Here is a 27,861-nt window from a genome sequence, read left to right on the forward strand (position 1 = left end):
TATGACACGTAGTCTATACACAATACAGACATGATGTAAAAAGATACGTGACATTAAATTCATATATAAATTAGCAGTGTTTGCAATATAATTAAAAGCATTGTCTAGTTAGTTTCTCTATAACATATAACATAGAGCATAGAGCGTAGAAATAATGGCTACCTCCTCTGTCCTAGATAAGAAGGAATTTTGACTATTTACTTATAATTTTTGACAATTCGTTTTATTCAAAAATTTAGTGTAAATATAAAAATTTATAAGTAATACTTAAATTAATTTTAATAATAAAGAAAATAATAATAATAAATAAATAATATTTTTCAATTTTTTTAAATAAGACAAGTAGTCAAATATTATAAAGTAGAAGTCAAAATCTATTATAGTCTGGGACGGAGGGAGTAGTGTTTTGTATAGAATGGCTGTTACACACCAGTGTATTTTAGCGAACCAACGCCTCGACTAAACTGATTTTTTGTTACAGCAAATCCCGCTTAAACAGCTGGTAGAACCCATGTTGTTCCGGACATCGCAACCCACGACGCGGGTCTAACCGTGGCGGTTAAAAAGCGTACGGTGTCGTCGCGTTCCCTCCCCCATTTCATCCCTCCTCCCCCTCCCCCTCTTTTTACCCCGCCTCGCCTGGTCTCGCTCTCGCCTCGCCTCGCCGCTCCCCTCCTCCCATCTCGACTCGCCGTCTAGGCCAAAACCCCCTCGCCGAGCCACCGGCGGCGGCCGATCGGACCCGGGGGCCCAGCTGCGGCGAGCGACCACCACCTCCTGCTGCGTCGTAGCTGGCGGCGACCACTTGGATGGGCGGTGGATCGGGGGCGAGCTCGTCGCTGCGTTGAGGGCGTCTCTGGAAGCTGAGAGGGGGGGGGGCGTGATGCCGGGCGTGGCAGCGGATACGGCGGTGGCGGCGGCGGCGTCGGGATCGGGGATCTGGTCGCGGCGGCGGGACGAGATCACGTTGGATCGCCTCCAGAAGGTACGCTCGGCGGGGCATCCAGACTTTGGTCGGGTCGGGATGAGTTTTGACGTCAGCGGTGGGAATTCGGGGTAATCGATGTGGTGTTCCCGAGGATCGGACTGAGCTGCTTGCTTGCGTGTGACTTGATTGGCGTTTTTTGCTTGCGCGTAATTCGCAGAAGAGTTGTCTGCAGGTGGCGTCTGGGAAAGCTAGGTGTTTGGTTGATCTGGATTTGCCCCTAAGCTTGTGAGTTCATTTGCGCGGTGAATTTTGGTGCTTGGATTCAATCAGGTTGCTCTTGGTGCCCACGATGGGCATATATATGCTAATTTTGACTTTATGAGAAGCTCGATTGTACTTGATTTGAGCTGATTCTGGCGGTACATTGCTCTAATAGATGGTGGCAGGTAGATTTGTACTTCTAGTTTGTTATATAAAGGTGGGGAACAAAAATGGTGTTATCGGTTACTTTCTGTGTGAATTTTGGAATTGGATTGGTCATTCGTCAGTAATGTAATGTTTCTGCACAAGCATAGGGCACTTGATTTGAGATATTCCAGTAGAAAAGGATGGGGACTGGTTTCAGGTCGTTCATGATGTTCAATTCGAGTAGTCTATAAATGGTGTTATGCGGATGAAATCTGGTGTGTGAAACTATTCTTGTTAGGAAATAAATTCTGTCAGAACAATTTTAGGAAAACAAGCTATTGACTCGTGCAGAATGTTTACCTTTTGCAAGTTCTGTGAAGTTGTTATGAGTTTCTGTTCTTACCAGCAAACTATGCAAAATGTTCTCTTCAATCATAAATCTTCACGCCTTTTGCTTTTGTTCAATTGTTCATCCTATTATTTGTTTTCTTCCATTTCAGCAAGCTGATAAGCTAGTATAGTCGTAAATATAATTTAATAGAATAGTAACTGCTGAATAAGACATAACGATCATTGAACATCTTTCCGCATTTTGACACACAGATATTTTGCTCGCAGCTCTCTTGAAGCACCTCCAATCGTGCACCACCTCTTTACTTTCATGCTTTAAATTTAAATGCTATGCTCCAATAGTCTTGATTAGAGTAGTGATTAATTGTACTGTGATTGAACTACTCCAGAGCATTTCATTTATCGTTGAATATATTATACTCATTTTTATTCTTTTTGTGTCTTTGAAGTAGTACTCCGTAGCAAGCACTTTCATTTGTACTGGAAAGTCAACCAAAGAGCTTATTTAAGTGTGTATTTCTTAATGTTATGGAGGTTTTGTGATAGCCATATTGGATTAAACTTGTTTCAGTTCTGGAATGACCTTCCTCCTCAAGCGCGGCAGGAGCTTCTAAAATTGGATAAGCAAACCCTCATCGAGCAAGCACGCAAGAATTTGTACTGCTCAAGGTGCAATGGATTGCTTCTGGAAAGTTTCACGCAAATAGTCATGTATGGGAAGACGCTACAGCGTGATGGTTCGGATATTAATCGTCTGAATACAACTGGGGAACCAAGGATTAGGCAAGGGGAACAAGAAGACCCATCAGTTCATCCATGGGGAGGCCTCATAGCAACAAAGGATGGCATCCTTACACTTCTTGACTGCTTTGTAAATACAAAGTCATTGCTTGCCCTTCAGAATGTAAGTTTGCAACTTGGGTTCGTAATTCCTTGTTCTGCTCTTCACTGGCGATTGTACAATTAATAACTAATTTCCTATGATTTTTATATCGATCATTTGTGTTACTTTCTTAAGAAACCTTCAAGTCATGTTTGCCGGGTTCACCTAGAAGTTTCATTGCTAGTTCAGGATAGGTTTACTTGATTAGCTTAACCTTAATGAATTCAACATTGCTTTAATCAGGTGTTTGACAACGCACGGGCAAGAGAAAGGGAAAGAGAGATGCTTTATCCTGATGCATGTGGTGGCAGTGGTCGAGGATGGATTAGCCAACGAATAGCTAGTTATAGCAGGGGGTATGGAACACGAGAAACTTGTGCTCTGCATACTGCCCGCCTTTCATGTGATACACTGGTGGATTTCTGGTCAGCATTGAGTGAAGAAACTAGATTATCTCTTCTGCGCATGAAGGAGGAGGATTTCATGGAAAGACTGATGCGTAGGTGAGCACAATGAAGATGACCTCTGTATCATGCAAATTCAAGTTAATGAAAATAAACTGTTTTGACCAGAATAGGCAGTCAGTCCATGAACATTAATAACCTAGTTAACTATGAGTTCATAACTGGTTTGCAAATATTCACTGGATTTCTACTTAATGATCATGGAAGATTTTATTAGTATATCCGATGCAAAAATATAATGAGGGCCTGATATTTTCTCCATTCGCTGACAGCCATCTATGATCTAGCTAGATCTGTAGGAAGCCATTTCCCCCCAATAATGCATCTTCTTTTTGTATTTCCCAGCAACTAACAATTGATTATTGTAAGATACATTTTAAAATTTTGAAATAAAACTGTCAATAGGTTTGAGAGCAAGAGATTCTGCCGAGATTGCCGAAGGAATGTTATCCGTGAATTCAAGGAACTGAAAGAACTGAAACGCATTCGGAGGGAACCTCGCTGCACCAGTTGGTTCTGTGTTGCAGACACTGATTTCCAGTGTGAGGTCAGGGTGCCTCCTTGATGCCTGCTTCACTATTCTTACTTCCATTCAATGACTTGATTCTGAGTTATACACAAGTTACAAGTGACTTGCCTATTTTCTAGGTGTTTGAGGATGCTGTCATAATTGATTGGCGCCAAACTTTATCAGAGGCTGATGGATCTTATCATCATTTTGAATGGGCCATTGGGACAGATGAAGGACAATCTGATGTTTTTGCCTTCGAAGATGTTGGGATGAATGCTCAAGTCCACAGAGATGGTATTAATCTTGATCAGTTTGAAGACTATTTCATAACTTTGAGAGCTTGGAAGCTTGATGGCAGCTACACAGAGCTGGGTGTTAAAGCACACGCCTTGAAGGGCCAATCATGTGTTCACCACAGACTGGTGGTAGGAAATGGTTTTGTGACAATTACAAAGGGTGAAAGTATCAGAAGTTTCTTTGAGCATGCTGAAGAGGCTGAGGAGGAGGACGTACGTGATTACCACCTATGGTGGATTTATATATAACTAGGCTACCCTTAATTAGGACATTTATTAGTGGTGTTAAAAGTTGCCATTCTGAGTTTCTGACCCATAAAAATATTTCCAGGAAGATGATGCCATGGACAGGGATGGAGCTGATCTTGATGGCGATGGCTTACATCCACAGAAGCATGCTAAAAGTCCTGAACTAGCAAGAGAATTTCTGTTAGATGCTGCTGCAGTGATATTTAAAGAACAGGTAATATTACTAGTAGTGGTTGCTCTAGTTACCAAGATCCAGTCAAGATTTTCTGGGTTTTTTTCTTCTAAAATTTCATACGTTTACGCTACATGCTTAAGCATATGCTATGGGTTAATTGCAGGTCGAGAAGGCATTCAGAGAAGGTACAGCTCGGCAAAATGCACACAGTGTTTTTGTGTCTCTTGCATTAGAACTTTTGGAAGAGCGAGTCCATGTAGCATGCAAAGAAATTATTACGTTGGAAAAGCAGGTACTTGTGGTAACTGGATAGAAATATTAAAATGTTTTCTATCATCCATGATTTGTGCACATCAACTTTGTTGACACACTTCTTGCAGAACAAGCTTCTTGAGGAAGAAGAGAAAGAAAAACAAGATGAACAAGAGCGTAGGATGAGGAGGAGAACAAAAGAGAGAGAGAAGAAGCACAGGAGGAAAGAGAGGCTAAAAGAAAAGGACAGGGATAAAGGGAAGCAACTTCTTGAGCCAAAATCATCAGATGATACTTCATCTTCAACTCTCAGAAACTCAACATCTACTAATGATGAATCAACCAATACTCCTGACTCTAGAGATTCAGCTAGTGAAGAAGATAATACCACAGCTGTGGATCTTTGCTCCCCTGACACCTTTGTTGATCAAACTGATTGCAGCGAGGTTAATGGGCAAAATAATATGGACTACTGCAATACATTGACAGAATTTGCTCCAACAAATAGCAGTGACCTTTCCACATCTGGGCAATCAAAATCATCTAGACGGAATCTGAGATTGAGAAAGGATTTCCCTCAAGATCAGTCATCTTGTTGCTATGATGAATGCGGAAATGAAACTGGAAGCGCTGGTCATTTTCAGTGGCAATCAAAGGAAAGGACAAGACATAGTGCCCGAAGTTGTAGCTCAATGTTTACTACAAATAACAGAACAAGGGATAGACACAACTATATTTCCTTCAGCTGTGACCCTCGTGATGACTACGCAATAAATGACAACTGTTCTTCATCATCAGCTGGATCATGTAGGGAGACGAAGATGGCAAGAAAAACAGGAGTCGAGAGACCTAGGGTGCAGTACCGCAGGTGCTATCCATTGGACAATTTTATTGTGTCGAAAGAAAGCCGTACTGGTAATACACAGCAGAAAAATGTTCCAAAGCAAGTATGGGAGCCAATGGATACTCAAAAGAAGAATGTTTTAGACAACAAAAATAATGTGTCAGGAGCAGTTTGCAACGTCGATTCACCCAAATTAGTGGAGCATGATATCAGTGAATGTCCAAATTTTGACACCGGATATGAACCACCAAGTCAATCTTCTGAAAGATCCAGGGGTATTTCAGAAACAGACCAGCCATGTGAAAACAATGAGAAAAACCAAGTTACTTGTTGTGGTGGAACTATTATGGTGGAGCAAGACCGCTACTCGACAAAAGATGGAGGTTCTAGGCATGATGAAGAGCTAATGATGAACTCTGCCAGTTCTGATGGCTCATCTTCATGTACGAGTGAAGCAGATAGAGAAAGCAGCACAAGTAGTGTGACTTCTTTGAGCGCTCAACATCAAGAATCATCGTCATCCGACTCTGAGGAATCTCCAGAAAGAGTTAATAGCATCACGGAAGCTCCGTCAACAAAGACCGTTTCACGGTCTTTACTTGAGGCTTGTGCAGTAAAAGGTTTCAGAGAGTACCAACCAAAAGCCATGCGCCGGCCTCACGATGACATATTGGGACTCAACATACCCCCTTTCCAAGATCAGCTGATGCATCACCAAGGCATGCATGTACCTCCACATTCTTCAGCCACAATGGGAATCCACAACCATTCCTGGGTAGCTCCAGCAAGTGGATACTTACAGTACAACCAGAGGCACTTCTATTCCAATCCACTCGGATTTGGAGTACCTGGAAAGCAGTCTCCTGATTTCCCAGGGCAGTACAGCAAAGTTCATCACTACCCAGCTCCTGCTTTTAGTTATACGCCTCAGGAGCCAATTCAGAAGTCCACGTCAAACTTTAGAGTCGTGCATCCATCGCCAACTTACCCAAATGGATTGCATCAAAATGGTGGCCGTCCTCATGGAGACCTGACTCTAAACAGGCATCCTTCTAAGACTAAGCCGCTGGACCTGAAGGATGCACCAGAAGAGAATAAGAACTCGCTCGAGGGAAGTGCATCATCCTTCTCGTTGTTCCAGTTCAACCTGCCAATAGCTCCGCCTGCCCCACCATCATCCAAAGATGACAAGAGTGGAGAGTCAGCTGCAGCTGCAAGAACACCATTGGCTCAGGTTCAAGTTCAGCCTTGCTCGAGGGAGCAAACTAATGTCAAGGAATATAATCTGTTTTGCTCAAAAAATGGCAGTATGTTTTCATTTATATCGAGATAAAGGCAACACACGGGGGAGATCTCTGAACTGTTTGTTGCTGCTGTTGTTGTCACAATACTTGTTGAGTGATTTGTATTATCCGGACGAAATAAAAGATGCTTTGCGTTTTTTTTTCCTTACATTGGCTGCATTGTGTTCTAAATTGTAGCTTGTCATTCCCTGAGTGTACCGTGTACGAAAACTTGGTAAAGGCATAGATTTCAGAAATGCGGTAAAGCCCGCATGCCAACAGGAAGATAAGATAGAGAAGGAAATATACAACTAGTAGCAGTTCCTAAAAGCATCCCCAGCAGCACATCTATCTCATCCTGATGCCTTCATCAGGATCTTGAAGAGTAAAAGTTAAGCTCCGACAGAACATCTATTATATCATCTATTTTTAAGATGTCATTTAGAATTTTCATGTGCTCTCATCTTTTGACTTTTATTTATGCTTATAAATCAAAACTTAAATTTTAAATTTAAAGATGATTTTAAGGTTTTTTATTATAGTTTATCTTTTAGCCTTAACTTTTAGATCACTAGAAATACTTGTATAAAATTTTTATTCATAAATTATTTTTCATTTACAAATATGTATTTTGGTTTTTTCCCACGAAAAAACAAAAAGATGACCCCCGCGGAAAACAGTTCATTTCCTCAAAAACTCCCATGAAATTCCTCAGAACCAAATATGCCAACTTGGCTGCCATAAAGATCATTTACTTTGAGATAATTTCTTGCATATCTACAGACTATTTGATTCTTGCGGGCACGGATGATAACATGTATATATAATTTTTTGTTTTCAACAAGTTCATCCTTGAAACTCCAAAACAGCAAGATACAAAGCAGGCTCATCAACAAACTCTACTATTTCAAATTTGCTACCGGCTGTAGCCTTCTCCAGAGAAGACCTAGTAGGCAAATCAGCCGTTACAACTTCAGGATATTCCCTGCGATGTAGCTCCAAATTCTGCCGTCCTTGATCCAAGAAGATGACAACTCTTCCACCTAGGGCAAATGGAATACGGTGTTTCAATTCAATTTTTGTGTTGAGACGAAAAATTGTTTTGCATACAATAAACATTCAGGTAGTAAAATGTAAAATCACAGCATATCAGAATGACCTCAAAACATGAAACACCCTGACAAGTTGACGTTCATGAATTTGGCTAAAGTAGGGTGCGACTGATGAGTAATGATTGATAGCCTTGATAATGTCCTACTAATATGAAGCACCGAGTTAAGCTAGCTAATCTAAGAGCCATGTGAGAAGTTGGGTTAGAGGAGGCAAGGAGAAGCGAAAAACCATACTCTCAGTTCCATGTTATAAGACGTTTTGGCCTTATCTAGATTCAAAGATCAATCAATATGTTTTATATATGTATAAAGATTTATTAGCATCTATATGAATCTAGGGATGGTTAGAGAATCTTATAATGTGTAATGGAGGTAATATAATAAGACCAAAGGACAGATAAATACTAATTTCTATTTTACTAAGAATAAAAACATTTTGATAGCTTGATTCAATTCTCAGACGCAAAAGAAGAAACAAAAAGCACCTACTCCTTCCGGTAAAAAATATTTGATGTTTGGGACAAGATATTGTCAAATTTAAAAAAGCTCCGACAATCAATAATTTGTTAAATGCTTAAAGACAAAAGAAAATCATACAGTTTTGCCTCGAAACGTACTACCATGATATCATTAGCTTATTAAATTTTATTAACCTATTCTAATATAAAGTTAATTGTTAGAATTTTAAAAGTTTGGCCAAATCGTATTCTAAAAGTCAAATATCTAGGACAGTAGGGAGTATAAAGCAACACGGTTAGCAATCACCCCATGAAAACTTTAAGTTCCTTTTAAAGAGCAATGCTGAGCAAATACTACCTCCGGTGATTTTTATTTGATATTGTTGACTTTTATATTTGCGTTTGACCATTCATATTATTCAATTTTTTTGTGCATATATGTAAAATTATAGATTATGCTTAAAGTACCTTTTATGATAAAATGAATCACAATAAAATAATTAATAATTATATAATTTTTTAAATAAGATGAATGATCAAATGTAGATCCAAAAGCTAACTGTGTCAGATTAAAAAAACGGAGGTAGTACTAGTCAGTGAATTGAGCTAATGTGTTCCATGAAACAAACACCATCTATAATTAATGTACAACTAGGATTTAAAACTAGACTAACCACACAAAAGGAACAAAACTTCATCAGTATATGCACACGTATCACGTATGCCTGTTTGGCTTTACTATACGTTGCTTCAGTATTGTTCCAACCAAATTAAATCATCTGAACATATAATATAGGACATTATCAATAATAAACCAGCACATCAAATTTAAAGCAGTTATATGGCAAGGCAACAGGTTACCTAGTACTCCTAGCATTGTTCTCATAGAAATACAGTATAGTCTGACCATTCACCATTGGATCACTTCATACACACACTGACACCAATACCAAATTGTAACCATAAAAGAAGTATTCCTAATATCTACTCTATCTTAAGCATCACATACACCCTCAGAAGCAGGAACACACGAATTCGTTGATATAAACCACTAAACCCTCATCTCATCATCCAGGCCACTAGGCTCTTCATATTTAAGCCTCCAGTTAAGTGAGGAAAATATAGAGGCTGACACTCCAATGATTGCAAAACAACACAGAGATAAGATAGCATATCAGTATGAGAAAATCTCACCTTTGGAGCATCTCTTGACCAGCGATTTGAGCAGCGCGGCGACCGAGACACCCATTCCGGGGAGGTAGCAGACGAACACCGCGTCGAACGCGTTGAACCTCTCCGGCACGGCCTCCACCACTCCGCCTCCCCTGCCGCCTCCCCCTCCCTCCAAGTGGAAGCACCTCACCTCGTCGTGCCCCTCCTTGATCCCCGCCAGCACGTACAGGGACTCGTGCGCGGCCACCAGGAGCTGGCAGGGGGTCCCCGAGAGGAGCGCGGCCACGAAGGACGGCGCGGGCGTCACGGCCAGCACGCGCGACGCGGGGGAGAGCTCCCCCGCCGCGAGCGCGCGTAGGAGGCCTCCACCCGCCGCGGCCGCATCAAGGAAGGACCAGTCCTTCTCCACCACGTCCGCGATGGCTACGCCGTCCGGGGCTGCGGCTACCGGGCCAGCGAAACGGGAAGGTGCGCCGTGCGCAAGGCTGAGCCGTAGGCGCCTAGGAATCCCAGGGTTGATGGGTCGCGACTGGCGTCGGGGACGCGGGGCTGGGAGGAGAAGAGGGGAGAGCGCCAACGAGAGGGAGACGGAGGCCATAGCCAGGACGGAGGAGGATGGAGGGTGGAAAGGTAGACGACGACGAGGGTATCGGCAGTGCAGTATCGGAAGAGAGAAGGGTAGTCACTACAAGGGCCGGCCTCCGAAACCATGGGCCCTTCAAAACTCAGCCCAACTGGTATAGGAGTTATGGGCTTCTACCAAATCTCACGGCCTGTTTATTAGGGTTTGGTGCTCATGGTTCATGACCAACCATCCAATTTTTCAGAGTTTTTTTTTTACATGGCGATTCAAAAATTCAAATGGTTGGACAGAACTAATCACGGTTTGGAAAGATGGAGGGAAGTATTTCCAATTTTTTTTCGACACAACGTGTGGCAAAGAAATCGTACGAGTGAAATGCAAGAGAACAAGATGATTGTGAAAGCCGATCGACATATTTGCAAAACGAACAATACTTTGAGATTAAACTATTATATACGTATTATTAGCGATCTAAAAACAAAGGCCAGAAAATAAATTTAGGATTAAAAGCCCCAAAATCAACTCTAAATTTAAGATTAAAAATTTAAATTTTAGCTTAAAAGCATAAGAAGACAAAAAGATAGGGGTTGGACTTGATTACACGGATCTCTATGCCCAAAGTTTGAATTATCCCACTATCGGTGTTTATGCACATGCTAAAAAATTAGTATAAAAGTTCATCATTTCATATTTATAGAGTAGATTTTTTTAACTTTATACTAATTAAATGTATCATTTATACTATTAAATAATTATAAAAAAGAAAATTTTTCATCTTCATATTCATCTACAAAACGCAACGAGGAAAGTTACATTGATTGTTCAACATATTTGTAAATTAAAAATAATTTATGAAATTTCATATTAGCATATTAAGGCAGTCCCAATGGTACATTAATGGTGGTTTCTATCATTATTAAATAACTTATCACATAAGTAAAATGATGACATGAAAACATAATTAATAAAGAAAAAGAAAGAAAAGCTTAGAAATGGTTTCATCAAGCCAGTCTCAATGCATAGTTTCATAGCATAGTTACCAAGACTGTAAACTAGGTAATCGAGTCAGATTAGTTTCATGGGGATGAAACTCGAGTCAGATTAGTTTCATGGGGATGAAACTCCTCTCTCGTCTCATGAAACCCTCTCATTTATTGACTCTGTCAAGTCAGCAATTTTGCTGATGTGATATCCTATTTAATATGAATGACACCCTATGAAATATGCATTAAGACTGACCTCACGAAGAAATCGAGTCTTCTCTTCAACCAATGCATCAAGAAACCATAAATTCATCATTGGAGAGAAACCACTAGTTTCTAGTGAGTATGTGTCATGCTTACCATTAGTGGAATCTATAGAGTTACGAGAAAGAAAGAGAAAACCATTATTACTCAAAGACATCTCTATTATAAAAATTAGTTTATATAGATGATTTATTGTACTATGGCAACCATGTTGGTTTCTTCCATTGAAACTGTACTTAGCGATCTAAAGCCTAAGACTAAAAAATAAACCATAGAAAAACCTTCAAAATTAAATTCAAAGAGCTATCGAGGGTATATTTGTATTAGGAAGATAGCGAGAAAACGTGTATAATAATCTCCATTCACGTAGGACATAGGGCAGAGAGAACTGTGATGGGTACAGGGTGGAGCTACATGGCGCCAAGTTTGGCGTGGTCATCTTACAATGCCAATTACAGATTGGGTTAGGTGCTACTCAGGTTACACGGCGCTAGCGATGTGAGTCCTTTTTGCTCCGCTTACTCGCCACGTCCAGATTTCATCGATGACGTGGCTGACCATCTCTTGCAGTGTTGCCCTTCTCTTCATGAACACTCGGTTCTTCCTTTTCTATTTAATCTATACTTTTACAAAGAGAAGCAGTAGCAATGATGAATCTTTCACCTATCCCACCACTAACCTCCTCATATTTTTTGAAAAAAAATAAGTGAGGCTTATATATCAGACCATTTTTATTAATTTTACTTCAAGAACATGCTAATAATATGTTTTAAATAAAATTCCGTTGTAACGCATCAGTAACACTAATATGTTAGTGTAAGTTATATATTTAATTTGTAAGCATATATCGTATTTAATGCTTTTATGTTGGCATGTTTCTGATGCTTCTTGTTGTTTCTATTAAACAAATTCGGATGACGCATCAAGCAAAAGCTCATGCCTAATCAGAATTGTGCAATGCATTTTCTTGTACACTCGTGGACCACCATATCCAGCTTCGTTCACGAAACAAACATATAAAAAAACTAGGCAGTTATCAGCCATCCAGAAAAGTCCAGCCAACCAAACACACCCTTAGACAATGCGTTATACTTTTATGCATGAATTTGGAACACTGCAAGTGCATGCATTGTCCAATGCTCCAAAACATTTATTGTCTAACCCTGAAAATGAGTAATTTGAATGTCCATTTCCTTCTAGTTTATGTAAGTGAAGTATTTATCTTATTCTAATCTAATTGTGCTGCTTTGGATTGCCACGAGCCCCTCTTCTTTATTTGGGACACTTGTTATCTTTGAGCAAAATCTACTATTTAAACTATTGCTGTATTTGCTTGCTTGAAACGTCCCTACCTTATTGACCGATTTCAATGATGTTTTCTTATATGGGCATTATGGGTGGATATACAGTTATTTTGGTGTCCTGCTCTTTTGGTCTTCAACTAAATTTCGGTCGCTAGAAACTCAGAACCGATTGTCTTGACAAAAAGATGAGCACCGAACAATTCGGTTTCGGTCTTCAACTAAATTTCGATCACTAGAAACTTAGGACCGATCAGTCTTAAGAAAAAGATTAGCACCAAACAATTTGGTCTCTGTCATGACTGAAATTCAACGATAGCTTCATGTATGCAAAAAAAAAGATCATGGAAATTTTGAACACAAAAATCCTTAAAATAGCAAGAAAGTCTGAGTAAAGACTTTAACTGGTTTGCATGCCTAAAAGGAGTATAGATGTGAAAATTAGAATTTAATCCTATTTAACTTAGCAGATTGTAGGTTGCATTGGGATTTTTTGGTTAATTTAGTTTTTTCGGTCTTTGTTAACCTAGGGGACTAACCGAATTGACTAAATAAAATTTGGCCAATCACTCTCTTCGACCGAAATGACGACAGAATTTCTTGTTCTTAGTCTTCTCGGTTTGTGTATCTCGGTTCGATTTTTTTTGCCCATACCTAACGGACATTAGTTGTTTGACGATAACTAATATTCAGTCTCAGCGCTCTTCTTTTTTTACTGATCCAAGATTATGTTCATGCAATTTCTATTACTGTATCTATATTGGAATGACTAAAAGAAATTTACATGACGCAAAACATTCGCATGGTAAATATACAGAAGCTCCCTAGACCACCAATGGCAGTGCTGTTTGTCAGCTGAGCTCCAATGGTTGTCTGGTTGACAACGTCCCATTTGGCATGGAGACCAAAAATAGAAAATATAAAGAGACTGCATCCAAGAAATGTGGCGAGGCGGTGCGGTGGAGGTTGGGCAATGTGACGAAACCAACCCTTTGAAGCCTACTTCCTTTTCCCTCCCCAATTCTGTTTCAACCCCTTCTGTTCTTTCGCAGAAAGAACAGGGAAAAGGAAGGTAAAAATGTCGATTCTTCAGTTTCATGGCTTTTTAGATTCTTGTCTCTTGGTTTGGTTTCCAGGATGCTGTATTCGATCTCACTTCCAGTTTCATAAACCACTATTTCTTTTTAATGGCGTTTGCTTTTCTGTTATGAAATGTGGTTATTCAGTCGATCCTGATTCTAACATGTGAGATAAACTGCGGATGAGCTATCTTACTTTCTCAAGCGAAAAATGGGAATGCGTTTCAGCGTGTAATTTTGAATGCGTGCGTGGACATCCTCAGATTCCCAACTATGCTCTCCAATGACTATGCATTGCTTCTCTTTTTCTTTTTTTTACATAAAGCTCATCTTTTTCTCCCATATTTTTGCAGGGGTTCATCGCGACGAGGGGGAGGCGCACCTTTACATTCAAGAACAACAGCTGGAATCGTCTTCATCATCAGCTCCGTCTCGACGTCCTGTATAGAAAATGGACGATTCCCCGCTAAATAACCTGTTTGATGGAGATGGAATGGATTCACCGACAACCGCGGATAGCTCTAGCTCCACGGAATCACCGCCGAGCTCCACGTCCACGTCGTCGTCCCCGCCGTCGTCGTCGCCTCCTTCCAGCCCGCCACCGTCCACGCAGTCGCCCCCACCGACCAATTCCTCGGGCTCTCCATCGTCGCCACCTTCCCCTCCGCAGTCGGCGCCACCAGCAGGTGCCGGCGGGTCCCCCCCGTTGCAAGGCTCGCCGCCAGCGACGAAGGCCGTCCCGTCCCCGCCGGCTCCGAAGCATAGCGGCGACGGTGGCTCCTCCTCGGGGAGCGGGAGCTCCAAGGGAGGAGGCGTCTCGAGTAGCCGTGGCGAGAGCGAAAGCAGCAGCAACGGCGCAACGCCAATGGCCGGCGTTGTCGCCGGCATTGTGATCGGGGTCCTGGCCTTCGGCCTGCTGCTGGCCATCGTCTCGTGCGTGTGCTGCGCCAAGAAAAAGAAGAAGAGGCCGCCGCATATGCACATGCCGTACTACACCGACGAGAAAGGTAAGCACATTTACACACGATGCAAGGCATGGCGCGCCGGCCATGGCGCTCGCCGTGAGATAGATCTTGTGTAGTTTGACGTTGGGGCACACGCGCTCTTGCATGCATGCATTGCAGGGAACGTGTACTACGCAAACAGCATGCCCAAGTGGCAGAACAGCGTGGACCACGGCGGCGGCTGGCACCCGCAGTACTCGCCGGGCCAGCCGCCGACGAGCGGGGAGATGAGCGGATCACACGGGACGGGGCCGCTGCCGCCGCCATCACCGGGCATGACGCTGGGGTTCTCGAAGAGCTCCTTCTCGTACGACGAGCTGGCGTCGGCGACGGGCGGGTTCTCGTCGGCGAACCTGCTGGGGCAGGGCGGGTTCGGCTACGTGTACAAGGGCGTGCTCCCGGGCAGCGGCAAGGAGGTCGCCGTGAAGCAGCTCAAGTCCGGAAGCGGGCAAGGCGAGCGCGAGTTCCAGGCCGAGGTGGAGATCATCAGCCGCGTCCACCACCGCCACCTCGTCTCCCTCGTCGGCTACTGCATCGCCGGCTCGTCCCAGCGCCTCCTCGTCTACGAGTTCGTCCCCAACGACACCCTCGAGCACCACCTCCACGGTCTCCATCCTTCTCCATTTCCTAGACATGCGCGGCGTCCGTGCGATTCCTGTTCGATTCTGACACATGCGTGCGTGTGCCCGCTGCGTGCAGGGAAGGGCGTGCCGGTGATGGACTGGCCGGCGAGGCTCGCCATCGCGCTCGGCTCAGCCAAGGGCCTCGCTTATCTGCACGAAGATTGTAAGCTCCCGAATTTAATTACCCCGTCGATCGTTTCGCAATCCGCAGGACCGGATCCAGTGTGTCTTTCTCTAACGAATCTGATTGTTGCACTGTGGTTGTCACGCACGAATTGAAGGCCATCCTAGGATCATCCACCGTGACATCAAGGCGGCTAACATCCTCTTGGACGAGAATTTCGAGGCTAAGGTAATCAACCAAGGACTCAACACACCAAGTTAAGCTACGAGTAAGATTGAACTAGTGCTAAGTTATTTGAAACTTTTTTGCCATCAAGGTTGCGGATTTCGGGCTTGCCAAGTTGACCACGGACACCAACACGCATGTCTCCACGCGCGTCATGGGAACTTTCGGGTTAGTGACACATCACTCCGTGGTTCATTTGCTTGCATAGCCAACCAGCGTGTACAGATGTTGACTCCGGCTATTTACCCGTGCGGCCTGTTGCGTGTAGGTATCTGGCTCCAGAGTACGCGTCGAGCGGCAAGCTGACGGACAAGTCAGACGTGTTCTCGTTCGGCGTCATGCTGCTCGAGCTGATCACTGGCCGGCGACCGGTCGACCCAACCAACTACATGGAGGACAGCTTGGTCGACTGGGTGAGCGCCGTCACACTCCCTCAGCTCCCTCCCAAATCAAACCATATCCTTGGCTGGCTCTGACACGCCGGCGGCGGCCGGCCGGTTCGCGTTGGCTGTGACAGGCGAGGCCCCTCTTGGCGCGCGCGTTATCGGAGGGCGGCAGCTTCGACGAGCTGGTTGACCAGCGCCTGGACAACAGGCTCGACGGTTCGGAGCTGGAGCGCATGGCCGCCTGCGCCGCCGCCGCCGTCCGCCACTCCGCCAAGCGCCGCCCCAAGATGAAGCAGGTGAAGACACACACACACACCTCACGAATGATCATCACCTTGGTTGGTTCATTCAACGCAACATAAGAATTGCTTTTTTCTTTCCTTGCCGCTATCGCATGCGCAGATTGTCCGTGCGCTGGAGGGCGACGCGTCGCTGGACGACCTGAACGAAGGGGTGAAGCCCGGGCAGAGCATGATGTTCAGCGGGGGGACGGATTACGACTCCGGCAACTACGCCTCCAACATTAGCAAGTTCAGGAAGGTGGCTTTCGAGAGCAGCATCGAGGACAGCAGCGAGTACGGGACCCAGTCCAGCGCCGACTCCGGGGAGCGAGCCCGGCGGCAACAGCAGCGCTAGCCGGTATTATATGATCCGAGGCATCGAGCTAGGCATATCATTTCTTCCGTGGGTGCGAAAATGTGGTGCGCAATATGGCGAATTGATGGGAACCCAGGGGGGCGTGCTGTGTGTTGGGGGGATACGGTTATGCAAATTTGCATACCGAGTGTTTCGTCTGACCGCTTTGTTGTTTGTATTATATTGCGATTTACTGGTGTATCCGATGTATTCCTGTGTAATGTGCTATTCTTGAATGACAAAACTTGATACGGGATACTTTAAAAACGTGGCTTTTGTTGAAGGATAGCGTAAAAATGTGGGTTTGAATGACAAAATTGGTTCTGCCTATTGATCAATTGATTGAGGGAAAAATAAATCCATCAATCAACTTTTAGATGGTCTAGGTTGTCTTGAGATTTGTGCATGAACAGTAATCATATCCTTACTTCTCCCGCCGTTCTTACCGCTCGTAGCTACATATCGATTTCATCTCTGCTCCGTCATTGCTTGAGCACACCGCCCCCTACTCACCAGTGTCAGGAGACGCCAACGACGCTTGAGTGCACCTCGTCCCCACTCACTAGTGTCACGAGATGCCAACGACGCCGGCGAGCACCCTTCCCTCTTGGGCTCCTCCCTCCCTCTGTTCTCCCCCTTCCCAATCTAGTGACATGCCTCCGCCCCGTCGTTGTTCCCCGTCTCTGTCGGCTCATGCTGCCGAGACACCTAAACCATCACCGCTCTCCTTCATCCCCACAGCTTCGGCACCGTCAATGGCAGCGCCGCCTGCTCGTTTCCATCACTCATGGTTGGTCCTCCACCACTGGACCATCCCTCGAAAGCCACACTTGCCACCCCTATATCCCTCTCCCACTGCCTCCAACCCCGAAACCCTAATCGTAGGTTTTCCACTGAAGATTAGGAGTGGTCATTGCCGTCACTGGATAGTCACCACTACTTTCTTCTCCCTCATTTCCTCATCCATGCTTTGGTCCAAGGTTGTTTCAGTCAATTGATTGGTTCCTAAAATTACAATTGATCAATCAATCGCAAAACTAGACAAAATAGAGTGAAAGTTGCCCAGGTTTTGGCCATGGGAGATTTAATTGTTTGTCACTCTTACAAATTGTCACTTTTACGTTTGTCCTTGTATATTTGTCATTAGAGACAAAGTGTTTTCAACTATTTGCTACTTTTGCCTATGTGGCATGCCATCTAGGGTTGCTTGCGTGGCATCAATGTTGAGTCATCATATTCTTCCTCTCGCTTCTCTTCGAATCAATGATCATGGACACACGTTGGCTAGATTCAATGGCAAAGCCACTGTTAGCTATTGTTGTTATTTTGACCCTCATGTCATCAGATCACTCTTAGGGTGATAAACACACTCTCGAGACAGTCAATGCAGGCCGAGCATGAGGGCTCAACGCCGACCCAAGCACGGAGATGATGAAAATAGGCAAGGAGATGGTGCTCATTGCCGCCAGGGAAAGGGTCGAGGAAGAAGGCGAGCTTGATGCCAAGATAGTTGGATAGGGTGATGCTCCTTCTCTATGTGCAGCTCTAGCGACCTCCTTCACTTGACACAACTTTGTTGAGCTTCTTCTCAAGTTGTGACTTTGATGAGCACCCTCTCCAGGAGTGACTTCGGTGATATTCTTCCTTAGGCTTGGCCCTGGCGAGCTCCCTCTCCTCACTTAGCTTTGGAGTCACTAATGAGCTTCCTTCCCCACGCGCAAGTGCGCAACATTGGTGAGCTCCCCTCACATGCATGACACCAGCTTTTCTCTCTTCTTTCCTCTCTTTTCTTTATATCATCTATTTTACTTATGTAACGATTGAGAGAGTCAGCTAATAAATATGTCTGTATATGTGCCATTCTAGAACGGTGGGGCCGAGGGTATTCATTGGAGAGGTCGAGGACGCTACTGGGCTGTTGGGCCCAAAGGCCGTCTCCCGGGGCCGGGTGGCCTTGGCTCACCAACGAGATTACGAAGACCGGGGCCTTGGCCCGTTGCGTCGGTCATAGCCCATAGCCACGTCGTAACCGAAACCACGGCCCAACTCACCATAGACTCGACTCGACCGAGGGACCCAAGTGCAAAAAGGGCGCGAGCGAGCTGCCGGTCCCGTCCCGTCCCGAGCTCCCCCACCGGCCAGGCCACCACCGCACCGCACGGCCACCGTTGCGTAGGATCCGGGCGCGACAAGGGGAAGCAGCTTCTTCTTCCGCTCGAAGCCTCCGCCCACCACCTCGGCGGCCCTCAAAAACCCACCACCCGCCACGGTTCGGTGGTTGCCGCCGCCTGCCCAGAGCGTCGCATGCCTCGCTCCCTCGCCGGTGACCTCACCGACCCGGAGATGGCGCAGCCCTACATGAAGAAGGACGACGATGACGAAGAAGGTTAGTCCCCTCCCCCCCCCCTCCTCCTCGTGCTCTCCTCTCATTAGCTTTGTCCCGTCCGCGGTGCGATCTGGAAGCCGCCGCCGGCGGAGATGCCGGATCTGGCAGGGTCTCGCGGTGGATCTCGGCTCGTGTGCATGTCCTGCGAGAGTTGGTGGTGGTGATGGTTATGCGGACCTCCTGTTTGAAGTTCTCGCTGTCCAATAGTATGAGTTGCCGACTAACCGTTTGCAGGCTTTGGTCCTGAGAATTGGAGTGGGAGAGCTTGCGTGTACCTGGATCTGGAGTGCACTCCTCACTCCTTTGCGGCATTACAGTGCCAATTCGGCAATTCCACCTCTCTGGGCGTTTGGTGCGGACGCACTTTGCTTTTATGTTCATCCTCTAGTTTGCAGTCGGTGAGGCGCCGAGGCCCCACTGGTGATCCCATAGCGAGATGAGACTCAGTTGCTCCTGTGTGCTGGAACCATTTCGTTCCACGTGTCATTGGAGTTGTGCCGCGAATGTTGCATCCAGATCCATTACTTAGCATATATATGTGTTCTGTCAATTTGTATGATCCAAAATTCCAAATATGGTGTACGATGCAATCTGGTTACATGTGGTGTTTCCCTTAACTTCAGAGCATTTCATTTTTATGTTGCAGTTCGATCTTTTATATAGAGTCTCTTGTTTTAGATTGAATTCAGTCAGTGCACTAAAATGCTTTCAAGTTATTACCTGTTTACTAATTACTAGCCTGTGGATGCTTTTGCAGTTGAGTACTCACCATTTTTTGGGATTGAGAAGGGAGCCGTTCTGCAGGAGGCAAGGGCTTTCCATGATCCTCAGCTTGACGCCAGAAGGTGCTCGCAAGTAAGTGTTGCTTACATGACCTCTGTTATTTTTGTATAATTTTGATTATTATGTTCAACTGTATGCTTCAACCTCTTGTTATTCATTATTTTGATTTTTCTCTTTGCTTGATATGTCTTGGAATTTCTCAGGTCATCACTAAGCTATTATATTTACTTAACCAAGGGGAGACATTCACGAAGGTATGGTACTACAACTCGTACAACTAAACTTGTCTTATGCCATCAATACCCTGATGGATTTGCTTTTGATGCAGGTGGAGGCCACGGAAGTTTTCTTTGCAGTAACGAAGCTGTTCCAGTCCAAGGATGCTGGTCTTAGGCGGCTGGTGTATTTAATGATCAAAGAGCTTTCACCATCATCAGATGAGGTCAAAGGAAACAGTTTCTAGATCCAAGAATCTGAACTTGTTTCTTGTATTGGCATTCTAAGTTGTTATAGTTTTGTACAACAGGTTATCATAGTCACAAGCTCATTAATGAAAGATATGAACAGCAAGACGGATATGTACCGTGCAAACGCTATTAGAGTTCTTTGCAGAATTATTGATGGTACCCTCCTTACTCAAATCGAGAGATACTTGAAACAAGCTATTGTTGATAAAAATCCTGTGGTTGCTAGCGCTGCTCTTGTTAGTGGCATCCACCTGCTTCAGGTACTTCTATGGTTCTATACCAGAAAAAAAAACAGTTATTTTTTGAAGTCACTAACTAGATTTTCTATGTACAGGCAAATCCTGAAATTGTGAAAAGATGGAGCAATGAAGTGCAGGAAGCTGTTCAATCAAGAGCTGCACTTGTGCAATTTCATGGCCTTGCTCTTCTTCACCAGGTATATTTTGTTTCATCGATCATTCCCCAAATTAATGCAAAGACAATAAGAAAGACAAAGGCATAGAAAATGAATGAGAGATAAGCTATAATGCCCGATGTTATGGTATGCCTCATACTCTGTTGGAATGCATTATGGCCTGCTGGATGGAACTGCTGAGGTGTAACCTAGCACTACCGAAGAAGCTGGCAGCTGTTCTGTGCCTTGCTTCCAAGTTCCGAAAGCAAAACTATGCACAACTCTGTTCAATCATGGCCTTTGGAAGAACACTGAACACTTTAGCTGCATGACCTCATTTGAGGGAGATAATTTTAACCATTTAACGGGTTGCCATCCTACTTTATGCCCTTGGTTTGTGCCATAGGCTCATGGCACATTCTGAGATCTGTGCATGAATTTTCCATTAGCTGTATATTTTTTGTGCTCGGGTCTCAAAGACATTTGGATGACCGATGGTACAGGGGGACATCAAAGTATTTTTCATCGTTTGACTGAATGATGGAATGGTGAAATATCAATTTGTTAATTGATATTGTAGCTTTTGACCATTGAGTCTTTTTAAATGTTCTAGGACAGCTTTCTTTAGTATGATTAGAATGTCTACCTGAATCACTTTGTTTGCCCCGTTTGACTTGATAGCTTATTGGTTCAATTCAGGAGGCCATTATCAGGCAGGTCATATGCTTGGCAGTTTATTGTTTTGGAATAGTTCATGGCTCGTTTACCAGTCCTGATGACTAACTTATACGTGAGATGTCAACATACATATATATCACATTCTCAGAATGGAATTATTAGGTCAAACACTCTCACCGAAGTAAAGCTATTCTGAACTAACCTATGACCACCCAATTTTCAGTTGCTGCAGTACATTTATGCTAGTTTTAGTCATATGCTATGCTGGGCTAACATCTTTAAATACCATTGATCTCCACTTTACAAAATCTCAAAATAACTGTAGTGGTGTAGAAATTGATTTATCTTTCTGCATATGGGATGTAAAAGGAATAGTATGGTATGATGTACTCCATCCATTTCATATTTTAAGATGTTATGGCTATGCCTAGATTCATAAATTGTCTAGATTTATTAGCATCCATGTGAATATATGCAATACTAGAAAGTCTTACATTATGAAACAGAGTTAGTTAGCATCTTAGTCTCAGACACTTGATCAACTGATGCTCAGTTAGTTATCTCTCTAACTTCCAGATCAGACAGAATGATCGTTTAGCTGTTAGCAAGATGGTTTCTGGCTTGACTAAGGGGGCGGTCCGCTCACCTCTTGCACAATGTCTTCTGATTCGTTACACGAGCCAGGTAAACCATATAGGCATATATACCTCTACTGAAACTTGAAATTAAGAAAAAGTAAATTGCTAAACATTGCAAGGTGATTTACTAGGTAATACGTGAGTCAAGCGTGAACACACAGACCAGTGATCGCCCATTTTTTGATTATCTGGAATCATGTTTGAGACATAAATCAGAAATGGTGATTCTAGAGGCTGCACGGAAAATAACTGAGATGGATGTGACAAGTCGTGAATTAGCACCAGCCATTGCGGTTCTACAGTTATTTTTGAGTTCATCCAAACCTGTCCTTCGATTTGCTGCTGTCCGAACACTCAACAAGGTAAACCCTGCATGATGCTTAACCTTTAACAAATAAATTCTCTCAGCTTTTGTCTGTATGTTTATCTGCCTGCTGTTTTGCAGGTTGCTATGACACGCCCTTTGGCAGTGACAAACTGCAATGTGGACTTGGAAAGTCTCATGTCAGACCAGAATAGGAGTATAGCAACCCTGGCAATCACTACACTTCTTAAAACGGGCAATGAATCTAGCGTGGACCGCCTCATGAAACAGATTACCAATTTCATGTCAGACATAGCAGATGAATTCAAGATAGTTGTTGTTGAAGCTATACGATCTTTATGCCTTAAGTTCCCCCTGAAGTATCGTTCAATGTAGGTGCAACGTAATTCAGTCTTGATAACATACAATTTTCCAGTGCATTTTGTTTTGACCATTGGTTGCTTTTGCCAACTCCCTTAATTGTTTTTTCTTTTATAGGATGAACTTTTTGAGTAACAGTTTGAGAGAAGAAGGGGGTTTTGAGTATAAAAAGGCCATCGTTGATTCAATAGTAACTCTTATCAGTGAGATACCAGATGCTAAAGAAATCGGTCTTTTGTATCTCTGTGAGTTCATTGAAGACTGTGAATTCACATATCTTTCCAGTCAGGTAAATTACATGAGCGACCCGTTGTTGATTAAGCAATAACTGGTTAACTTCCAATATTCCAGTTACCTATGAATTAGTTACTATTACTTTATAGTTGTTGGTGAGTCAAAAGGTGATTTCGGTTTGATATACTGAAAATCAAGGTAGACTAACAAATGCTGATGCAATAGCTTTCTTTTTTTTAAAAAAAAAAACTGTGACATCTTTCGTGGCATATAACAAACTGAGGGTCTTTCTATTGATAAAAAAAGCAACTGTTGATGATTTTTCTAAATCTATTCCAATTGCTACTACGTCGCAAAAAAGCAGATCTTAAAATGACCAGCAGGGGAAAGACCGCTCCCATGGATTTCAAGCTAAGAAGAAACCTCAGGCAAAGCCAGACGAGAAAGGCCATGAACACTAGCCCCTTGACACATGGATCTGCCCCCATGGTTCAGGCTTTAATCTGTGCTTTGAGGCCCCTTCCCTGTACACTAGGGCCAGCCCACCATAGGTCATTTCTTAACATGTGTTTTAATCAAGGAGCCAACAAGTGAACTTTTTTCAAATTAGCTAGCTCTGAAAATTTTCTCCTGAGGGGAGTCGAATCCAGTAGCTAGTAGGTGCTACTAGAGCACTGCAACCACTAGGTGTCTAGCAGTCTAGGCCACAAACCCGTTCTGCAAAAAAGGTAGATCTTGTTTATCAACATTTGAAACAAAAAATCAACTCCTTTCTCTCTTTATTGCTAGATATTGCACCTTTTGGGGAATGAAGGGCCAAGGACATCAGATCCAAGCAGATATATACGTTACATCTACAATCGTGTGATACTGGAAAATGCCACTGTTCGTGCTAGTGCTGTCAGTACATTGGCAAAGTTTGGTGCCTTAGTTGATGCCTTGAAGGTAGGGCAAATCATATCATGTGCTCTAGTTTACAGATCACTTTTGCATATTCTTAGCTCATTTAGGATGTTTTTTGTGTTTCAGCCTCGGATCTTTGTTCTTTTGCGCCGTTGCCTGTTTGACATTGATGATGAGGTAAATCACAAATCGACACAATTATTATCAATTTATCATTTTTTTTTTGCTGTGAGATGCATACCTTGGAGTATGCTTTATCAGTATTATGAGTTTATTGCTAAGATCACCTATTATAAGATACCAACTTGTCATTTGGAAACATTAACAAGTCTTATTGGCCTTTGCTGTTATAGGTTCGTGATCGTGCTACACTTTATATCCAAACTCTTGGTGGTGAAGTTGCTGTAGGTAACACTGAGAAGGATGTGAAGGAATTCCTATTTGGATCGTTTGATGTGCCACTTGCCAACTTGGAAGCAAGTCTTAAAACCTATGTATGTTTTACAATGAACACTATGTTTTGTATGTTTTAAGTAATTACCATGCCCTATGGTGTACTAACATCTTCAATTAACTTACCAGGAACCCTCTGAGGAGCCTTTTGATATTTCTTTGGTTTCAAGAGAAGTCAAATCACAGTCACTTCAAGACAAAAAGGCCCCTGGAAAGAAGCCACCTGTTAGTACACCTGCCCCTGCACCTGTTCCGGTTGTTGATGCTTATCAGAAGATACTCTCGTCCATTCCTGAGTTCTCTGGGTTTGGAAAACTCTTCAAGGTTTGTAGCTTCTATACCATTAATAATTTAGAACAGGCACACATTCTAAACCTCTATTTTCCTCCAGTCCTCAGAACCTGTGGAGCTGACAGAGGCAGAGACTGAATATGCGGTTAATGTGGTTAAGCACATATATGGAAGCCATGTTGTGTTGCAGTATAACTGTACAAACACTATACCCGAACAACTGCTAGAAAATGTAAGTACAAACAATTAAGTTCTTGCAGGCACAGTTGTCAACTCAAAATGAAGATTTTTGTATTTGTATGCAACTTTTTGTAGGTGATTGTTTATGTTGATGCCACTGATGCTGAGGAGTTTTCAGAAGTTTGTTCAAAGCCTCTTAGAAGTTTGCCTTATGATTCCCCTGGGCAAATTTTCGTTGCTTTTGAAAAGCCAGAACATGTTCCTGCTACTGGAAAATTTTCAAATGTGCTGAAGTTCATTGCTAGAGAGGTAGGTGTTTTTTGTGATCTTACATCCTGATATGGCTGACAGTAGTATCCTTTGATATACTAATTCAAGTATGGCTACTCTATATCATATGCTTTGAATACACTTTATAATTTCTGTCTAGGCCATTTGTTATGACTTTTGGTACTGAAAAAGTGAATTTCCTCCTGATCTCACAAAACTATTCTTTCACCTTCAATGAGTTTGGGATCCTTCATGAAAGACCTGCTCCGCTTTGTTCATAGCACTGTTTGACAATCTAAATTAAATTAAGAATATAGTAATAATGAAGTGTTCTATGGTCTAAATGATTATAAGCCATTGTGTTTTAAACTTCTAATTGAATTGAGGCATCAACACGTAGGGGCCAGTCTAATGGGCGAACCCCCACGTGCCTGTTAACCTGCTCCAACACTTTTATATGCTTACAAACTTTATCCATACAAACTTTTTATAGTATATATAAACTTTATACATAAAGTTTATATAAAGAAAACTTATGCATGGAAACAAACTTAATGTATAAAGTATCTAGTAGGAAAAAAATATCTACTTCAAAAATATAATGTTAGAAAGTTGTATCTACAAAGATTATACACTAAAATTGTATATATAAAATTTGCCTATGGAAAGTTTGTACATATAAAGTGTTCACACGGGTTAACCGGTGCGCGGGCATTCTCCCAATAGACTCTTCAAACATGTACCCTCTACTGGGGTAACCATTTTCTCTGTTTAAGCTGTTTTATTGTTCTGTGACTATTTATTTTTCCTAGAAAATATGAATCAACACTCCAACCTATTCTCAGGTTGACACATCTACTGGGGAAGTTGATGAAGATGGTGTGGAGGATGAATACCAGATAGAAGACCTTGAAATTGTTTCGGCTGATTACATGCTGAGGGTTGCAGTGTCCAACTTTAGGAATGCCTGGGAAAATATGGACCCAGAAAGCGAGCGTGTCGATGAGTATGGACTTGGTGCTAGAGAGAGCTTGGCTGAAGCTGTGAGTGCTGTTATTAGTATCCTTGGTATGCAGCCATGTGAGGTCAGTATGCACTTCTATCCCTCCATCAGCTAAAGTCAGGCATCTGTGAAGTCTATTCATCGTTGTTGGCCCTACATCATTTGTTTGTTGAGAAATTCATATGTTGCTAAATCTCTACGCATGTTTTGGCAGGGCACTGAGGCTGTACCAAAGAATGCAAGATCACACACTTGCCTGCTGTCTGGAGTGTTTGTCGGCGACGTCAAGGTTCTGGTCAGGCTATCATTTGGACTGAGCGGGCCTAAGGAAGTGGCGATGAAGCTTGCCGTCAGGTCAGATGATCCCGAAGTCAGTGACAAGATCCACGAGATTGTTGCCAGCGGCTAGAGCGGGGCGCACGGCCCCTGATATAAAATGTAGAGCCGGTAGATAGGCATTTTCACATTTTGTGATAAAGTAGTAAATTACACCTGTTGATGCCTCAATATTTACAGACAAGACTGCTCCTGCCTCGTGCATATTCTTGCTCAGGTAGTGTAATAGTGTGTGTATCATTCTTCGTGCCCCTTGTGTAGTCGAGTTCACTGCTTGGTTTGGTCGTTCTTTGGACCCTTGTTTACTGGGTAGTTAATTGGTGAACAAGCTATGATTTGTCACACTAACAGTAACCATTAAATAAAGTCGTGACTAGTTTGAGCTAATCTGGTAACTTTAGGGAGTTCTGCACAAGGGCGCAAGTTTAAATGGCGTGAATTTAGAATTAAAAAAAAACAGTGTTCACTAGTTTGAGCTGATATGCTAACTTGGGAGTTCTTCACAACGGCGCAAGTTCAAATGTCGTGAAGTTCGAATAAAAAAAGTTGTTCACTAGTCAAAACTTTTTGCTAATCAGCTAACAGGCAAGTTCAGATGACATGAAGTTCGAATACGAAAAAAAATAAAAAATGATACCCTATTTCAAGTTTGTGAACAGCAAGGAAATAAAACAAAACTATAACTTTGTTGGATTCAATAAAGGCAAAACTTTTTAAGTTACTCAGACACGTGCTATGACGTCTTAAAAATAAAATACAACTTAAAAATTATATGCTCCACAACGGTAACCCTTAGCTGCTTTCATTCAACCACTGTGGGAATGGACAGGAGACGGAGGCGTGGGTTGCCTTTTGCAACGCTGTAATGTTTGAGTTGTATTAGAATCAGAATTAATGCATCGGTGTGAAGAGATGGACCACAATAACACTATTCCATTGCTCTGGCATCTCTAAACATCTTTTTTGAAGTCGTGTGCAAAAGTCTTGCCTAGGTTTTCAACTATATTGATGCTTGTGGGAGTTGTTTCCTCCGTGCAAGTGTTACTATGCTGACTCTCTTCTTTTCGTGAAAACTTAGTTCGATTCCTGGATGAGTGTTAGTGGCATATTTGTTGTTATTTTCCTCCTTGGAGGCTTTAATTTATAAGGTCTTGCTTCCACAATCAGGGATGCATAGTCTTTAGTTTGTTGTCCGAAATGAAAAGTTGGAGTTGTTTGTCCTTTGCGATGAGTTTGTTAACGACGACTTGTGTCGGGCCTCAATAGTTGTAAGACCACGTGCTCTTTTATATCCAACTTATCTATGAGTTTTTATCGCCTTTCTTTAATTTATCGATAGTTATATGGTTTTTGGGCTTAGTTTTTCTAATAAACTAGGTGTAACTTTTTTCTTCTTATCTTAATATACTAATCTCTTTTAATTTTTATGTTTGATGCCGCTAGACTTTTAGTTGACCATCTATCTTATTCAATTGTTTATAGATATATAAAAGTATAAGTCATACTTAATGATAAATATATGTGATAACAACATACATAATAATTATGTTTTTTAAAATAAGACG

At 42.8% G+C, this 27,861-nt stretch overlaps 4 protein-coding genes across 4 annotated transcripts; 3 read left to right on the forward strand and 1 right to left on the reverse strand.

Moving 5' to 3' along the window:
* The first annotated feature begins 591 nt into the window (after positions 1 to 591).
* Positions 592 to 6,813, forward strand: LOC102708504. Its single transcript, XM_006649601.2, has 8 exons — positions 592 to 985; positions 2,259 to 2,591; positions 2,814 to 3,073; positions 3,440 to 3,581; positions 3,683 to 4,054; positions 4,173 to 4,304; positions 4,429 to 4,557; positions 4,646 to 6,813. Exons 1-8 carry the CDS (start codon positions 884 to 886, stop codon positions 6,692 to 6,694), a joined length of 3,519 nt encoding a protein of 1,172 aa, XP_006649664.1. The 5' UTR covers positions 592 to 883; the 3' UTR covers positions 6,695 to 6,813.
* Positions 6,814 to 7,397: 584 nt separating this feature from the next.
* Positions 7,398 to 10,013, reverse strand: LOC102710289. The gene is made up of 2 exons (XM_006651125.2): positions 9,409 to 10,013; positions 7,398 to 7,687 (listed from the first exon to the last, which is right to left on the reverse strand). Exons 1-2 carry the CDS (start codon positions 9,983 to 9,985, stop codon positions 7,491 to 7,493), a joined length of 774 nt encoding a protein of 257 aa, XP_006651188.2. The 5' UTR covers positions 9,986 to 10,013; the 3' UTR covers positions 7,398 to 7,490.
* Positions 10,014 to 13,480: 3,467 nt separating this feature from the next.
* Positions 13,481 to 16,906, forward strand: LOC102710575 (proline-rich receptor-like protein kinase PERK4). Its single transcript, XM_040522168.1, has 9 exons — positions 13,481 to 13,590; positions 13,951 to 14,604; positions 14,722 to 15,207; positions 15,301 to 15,387; positions 15,506 to 15,576; positions 15,665 to 15,741; positions 15,842 to 15,986; positions 16,091 to 16,255; positions 16,362 to 16,906. The coding sequence occupies exons 2-9, from the start codon at positions 14,049 to 14,051 to the stop codon at positions 16,593 to 16,595; spliced, it is 1,821 nt and encodes a 606-aa protein (XP_040378102.1). The 5' UTR covers positions 13,481 to 13,590; positions 13,951 to 14,048; the 3' UTR covers positions 16,596 to 16,906.
* Positions 16,907 to 18,718: 1,812 nt separating this feature from the next.
* Positions 18,719 to 26,624, forward strand: LOC102708780 (coatomer subunit gamma-1). The gene is made up of 18 exons (XM_006649602.3): positions 18,719 to 18,981; positions 19,739 to 19,836; positions 19,968 to 20,018; positions 20,093 to 20,206; positions 20,291 to 20,491; positions 20,566 to 20,667; positions 21,880 to 21,987; positions 22,073 to 22,303; positions 22,387 to 22,637; positions 22,744 to 22,915; positions 23,650 to 23,805; positions 23,890 to 23,940; positions 24,117 to 24,257; positions 24,346 to 24,540; positions 24,608 to 24,739; positions 24,823 to 24,996; positions 25,803 to 26,042; positions 26,175 to 26,624. The coding sequence occupies exons 1-18, from the start codon at positions 18,900 to 18,902 to the stop codon at positions 26,367 to 26,369; spliced, it is 2,694 nt and encodes an 897-aa protein (XP_006649665.1). The 5' UTR covers positions 18,719 to 18,899; the 3' UTR covers positions 26,370 to 26,624.
* Positions 26,625 to 27,861: the final 1,237 nt, after the last annotated feature.

This window comes from Oryza brachyantha, chromosome 3 (assembly GCF_000231095.2).
Source record: "Oryza brachyantha chromosome 3, ObraRS2, whole genome shotgun sequence".
Classification (NCBI taxonomy): domain Eukaryota; kingdom Viridiplantae; phylum Streptophyta; class Magnoliopsida; order Poales; family Poaceae; genus Oryza; species Oryza brachyantha.

What these genes read in the sequence shown, in the direction of transcription:
- LOC102710575 (XM_040522168.1), top strand. Translation starts at nt 14,049, where the DNA reads ATGGACGATTCCCCGCTAAATAACCTGTTTGATGGAGATGGAATGGAT. An exon ending in CGCTTATCTGCACGAAGATT is followed by an intron (nt 15,388 to 15,505) that starts GTAAGCTCCCGA and finishes CACGAATTGAAG; the next exon opens with GCCATCCTAGGATCATCCAC. An exon ending in GCCGCCCCAAGATGAAGCAG is followed by an intron (nt 16,256 to 16,361) that starts GTGAAGACACAC and finishes TCGCATGCGCAG; the next exon opens with ATTGTCCGTGCGCTGGAGGG.
- LOC102708780 (XM_006649602.3), top strand. Translation starts at nt 18,900, where the DNA reads ATGCCTCGCTCCCTCGCCGGTGACCTCACCGACCCGGAGATGGCGCAG. An exon ending in CTGTCCGAACACTCAACAAG is followed by an intron (nt 22,304 to 22,386) that starts GTAAACCCTGCA and finishes GCTGTTTTGCAG; the next exon opens with GTTGCTATGACACGCCCTTT. An exon ending in CCGAACAACTGCTAGAAAAT is followed by an intron (nt 24,740 to 24,822) that starts GTAAGTACAAAC and finishes AACTTTTTGTAG; the next exon opens with GTGATTGTTTATGTTGATGC.
- LOC102710289 (XM_006651125.2), bottom strand. Translation starts at nt 9,985, where the DNA reads ATGGCCTCCGTCTCCCTCTCGTTGGCGCTCTCCCCTCTTCTCCTCCCA. An exon ending in GGTCAAGAGATGCTCCAAAG is followed by an intron (nt 7,688 to 9,408) that starts GTGAGATTTTCT and finishes CATTTGCCCTAG; the next exon opens with GTGGAAGAGTTGTCATCTTC.
- LOC102708504 (XM_006649601.2), top strand. Translation starts at nt 884, where the DNA reads ATGCCGGGCGTGGCAGCGGATACGGCGGTGGCGGCGGCGGCGTCGGGA. An exon ending in AAGAGGCTGAGGAGGAGGAC is followed by an intron (nt 4,055 to 4,172) that starts GTACGTGATTAC and finishes AAATATTTCCAG; the next exon opens with GAAGATGATGCCATGGACAG. An exon ending in TTATTACGTTGGAAAAGCAG is followed by an intron (nt 4,558 to 4,645) that starts GTACTTGTGGTA and finishes CACTTCTTGCAG; the next exon opens with AACAAGCTTCTTGAGGAAGA.